A 3802-nucleotide genomic window follows, 5' to 3' on the forward strand; every position below is an offset into this window, starting at 1 on the left:
CCTTCCCTCTAGTCTTTCACTGCTAAATTAGGGACGGTTAGCGCAGATAACCTTCGTGTAGCTTTGCGTGAAATTCAAAATAAACCAATCTTTCGAAGTTGATAGCATACATTTTAGCACTGTAAATGGTGATATATGACCTGAAAAATAAAAATAAATTAAAGCACGAACTTACGTTCATTAACTACTCCATTTAAAAATTCTAGAATTTTACAAACAAATATTACATATCATAAAAAAGCATTAGAAATATATTGATTATTTAGTATTACCCTAAGTGTGAGACGCGAAATGTACTTGTCTTGGCACATATCTATATGTTTACAGTTTTGTTGAAACTCTTTAAATCTCTGCAGACAAATACATTATATTTAATTCATACAAGTTCAGGTTAAAAAATCTTATTTTGCCACCTAGAAGCGATGGCATTAAGAAATCTATAATAAGATGATTTCTGATCTCCTGAAGAGTCAGTCGTAAAGTGCTGGTTCTGTACGACGTAAATTTAATTAACATTGAATGTGAAAATAATGAAAACCCAAGCATGCACCAGTTAATTTAGCCATATATAATTAAATCAGTAGAATCAACACGAGTTTGAATGATAGGAAATAAATAGCATTTTGTGCTCGACCGAATACATACAAAAAGTAACTAAATGTGATAAGAGATCCAACAAGGATGAACTGAAATATGTTCAAATGGGAAGACTTGATGAACTTAAATATGTTCAAATAGTAAGACTTGAAGAACTTAAATATGTTCAAATGGGAAGACTTGATGAACTTAAATATGTTCAAATAGTAAGACTTGATGAACTATGTTCATATATGAAGCACTAACCAAATAAAATGCTTTCAAATGTGAATGATAGGAAATAACTAACGTTTTGCACTCGACGCAGTTTATATAAAAAGTGGTTACCAGTCAAAATATATCCAACAGGAAGCCTTAACCACATGAAATAAATGTCAATAGGAACCTTTAGCCAAATGAAATTATGTTGGAGAACTCATACATCTATACACAACTGATAAACTAAAACTCTTTGTAATATTTTACAAAAAATATATTTAGCTAAACCAATATATTACCTGAATTCAAAATGAAATACAGTTAAAATTTTTGCTTGTGTTAGGTAACAAGATATATAGTATTGTACCTAAATAAATTACAATATGATCACAACAGAAGTATCAGCTATTTAAACAAACTAATCATACATTATTAATAGCTCATGCACGCATAAATACGTCTGATTCAGAGCGTGACTTAGTGATTAGCATATCGGACTGGAAACCGAGAATCTCGGGTTTCAAACGTCATGCTACCAAATACAGTTCACACTTTCAGTTGTGAGTGTGCTAGAAGAGTGACAGTAAATTCCTCTATTCTTTTAAAAGAATCTCCTTCAGGCAACGAGTGCTTCCGACTGGCTGCATACCCTCTGGTTGCCAGTTTAAAATGAAGGAGACTATATCTGACCCATAAAGATCTATGACCTGACTGTTTAGCCCATTGTGAACAGTTCTTTAAGTATTATACAAAAGTACTTGCATTGACTCACAAGATGGATAATGAATCAACTAGACGAAACGTTTCCCATTTCACTGATTCATAAAAATACATTGTATTCGTCTGCACGATTCATTCATCATAACAAGTATCAGTCTTGAATAACTGGCCACTTGGGGTGACACTACTGATAAATGATTCATAATTAATACAGAAATTCTCAGAAGACTAGCACCGGTAATTACTTCAAACAGGGGATATAAAATTTAAACCACTCATATTTCTGAGGTGTTCCATAAATACACGTGTATGTTCTTTTAATTGAAATAATTTATATAATATCATAACGCCATTTACAGATTATGCACGGACGAAAAATAAAGAAACTTAACCAGAATGAATTCCTATTCGAAGTTTCAGTTGTTCCTGTGGCCGATGACGAATGCTAAAAGACATCACAGCATCTAAAAGTGCCAGCGACATCCTTGCAATTTCTCTAGCATGGATGTTACCGTTTCGTTCGGGAAGGCCTGACACTACCATGTATGCATCGCCGATCGTTTCCACCTGGAATAAATGTCTTCCTGGTTATACAATTTACCAAAAGAATTACAAAAACAATGTATATTGCACGTCTGTCATGGACAAACCTGAAAAAAAAACATTCCAAATACCCTAAATATAACTTATGTGGAAATAATCGATGTCAAGGACACTTTTTTGTGTAAATTTAATAAAGATGGCAAAATATGTTACAGTAAATTGCAATTAGCATTACTTTTAAATTGTAGATACTGTACATATTTAAATGAGCTCATTTTTTCTTAATTTCTATACCAAAAAATACTAGAACTTAACTTTCGTTTGACACTTTACACAGACCTTCAGCGGATTCTATGGATTTTGGAAAATTTGAGAAGATATAAATGGTGTTCATATCATGCATGCTATACGTCTATGTAAGTGATACCTAATGATTAACTTTCTCACCTTATACACATGAAAGTTTTCGATAATGGAATCAAAACACGTGTACAAATCGTTTAGAAGATCGACGACCTGCAGATGGAAAATAAGTTTGTGAAAACGTAAGTCCTAAAAAACAAAACAGCTTTTTTTTGATAAGATTTTCATCAACATTTTTAATTATTATGTGAACATTGAAATGAAAAATAGTTAGATATATTATAGAATAACCATCATGAAATATGAGAAAATGCTAAGTTTTTAAATATCTTTGATTTATGTCTTAATGTTTCCTGTCAGCCGTTATCGTAAATAACCGTAACGGTATTAATGATTCCAACATTTCCACAGTCACGTATAAGATGGCTTTATTCACGTGTTGGAACATCTTTGGAAATGATGTTTCGATCTATCAGTATAGAGTTGTTTAAAGTCATTTAGAAATATACACTTTGTTCAGATCATTTCTGACTTTAATCCTTGAGCTTAAGTTTTGTCTGTAAAATGAGTGCACATCTAAATGTTCATGCATAAAAAAAAAGAAAGAGATCTTAAATAGACACCCTCCTAAGACGATGGCAGAGTTGTAGTTTGTTTAATCAGCAAGTAACTGCATTGATCAAGTAGCATAATTCTCCAGCATGAAATAAAAATGGCCTCTACCCGTTTTCCATTTTATCAGTGTTAACGCCTATCATATCTACTTTTAAATGATCTTTTATAACAGCGTTTCTCAAACTGAGGTCCACCTGTCGTGTCAGAAATTTCATACAAATATATTAAAAAATATGATTTATAGAATAAAAAATATTTTTCGTAAAATTAAATTTATATGAATTAAAATATTTAATTTTGGGATACAGCTTTTCATGTACATATATATTTTTTTCAAAACAAAAAACATCGATAAGTGTCCTGGGGTTACTAAAGTTTAAGAATCGCTGATCTGGATGGTTAATCCGAAAATCAAAGCCACAACTTGATAGGTGTTATCAACCGACTAAGTTTTTTACAGCAAAAACTAAGACATATTGTTCCAGACCCTTACCGGAACCTACAAAGAGTATGAACTGTTATTCCGGCAAGAGGAAATGCAACATCACATTATAACAGTGTTTATTAGTACCCTATCCCAGTAACCCCTACCTTTATGACTACTTTTGGAAAGGCAATGACTAATAAAGCACAGCCGTGAAATAAAGCTAATATTTTAAAAAAATATTATTAAAACCATATGCAAAAAATAGTGTAAGGGAGGGGAAGAAAGATTGTATTCTTCAATTACCCCTGATTTCCAGTTGAAGGTGTGTTAGTGAATAAA

At 31.9% G+C, this 3802-nt stretch overlaps 1 protein-coding gene across 1 annotated transcript in view; it reads right to left on the reverse strand.

The window, feature by feature from the left end:
- The window catches only part of LOC106457223 (atrial natriuretic peptide receptor 2-like), a 54403-nt gene that overhangs the window by 8866 nt on the left and 41735 nt on the right, over positions 1-3802 (reverse strand). The window contains exons 18-19 of the mRNA XM_022383065.1: positions 2506-2574; positions 1908-2082 (exon numbers count right to left, since the gene is read on the reverse strand). Of these exons, the coding sequence (XP_022238773.1) occupies positions 1908-2082; positions 2506-2574 (244 nt within the window). The remainder of the gene's footprint in view (positions 1-1907; positions 2083-2505; positions 2575-3802) is intronic.

Source organism: Limulus polyphemus, unplaced genomic scaffold (assembly GCF_000517525.1).
Source record: "Limulus polyphemus unplaced genomic scaffold, Limulus_polyphemus-2.1.2 Scaffold305, whole genome shotgun sequence".
Taxonomy (NCBI): domain Eukaryota; kingdom Metazoa; phylum Arthropoda; class Merostomata; order Xiphosura; family Limulidae; genus Limulus; species Limulus polyphemus.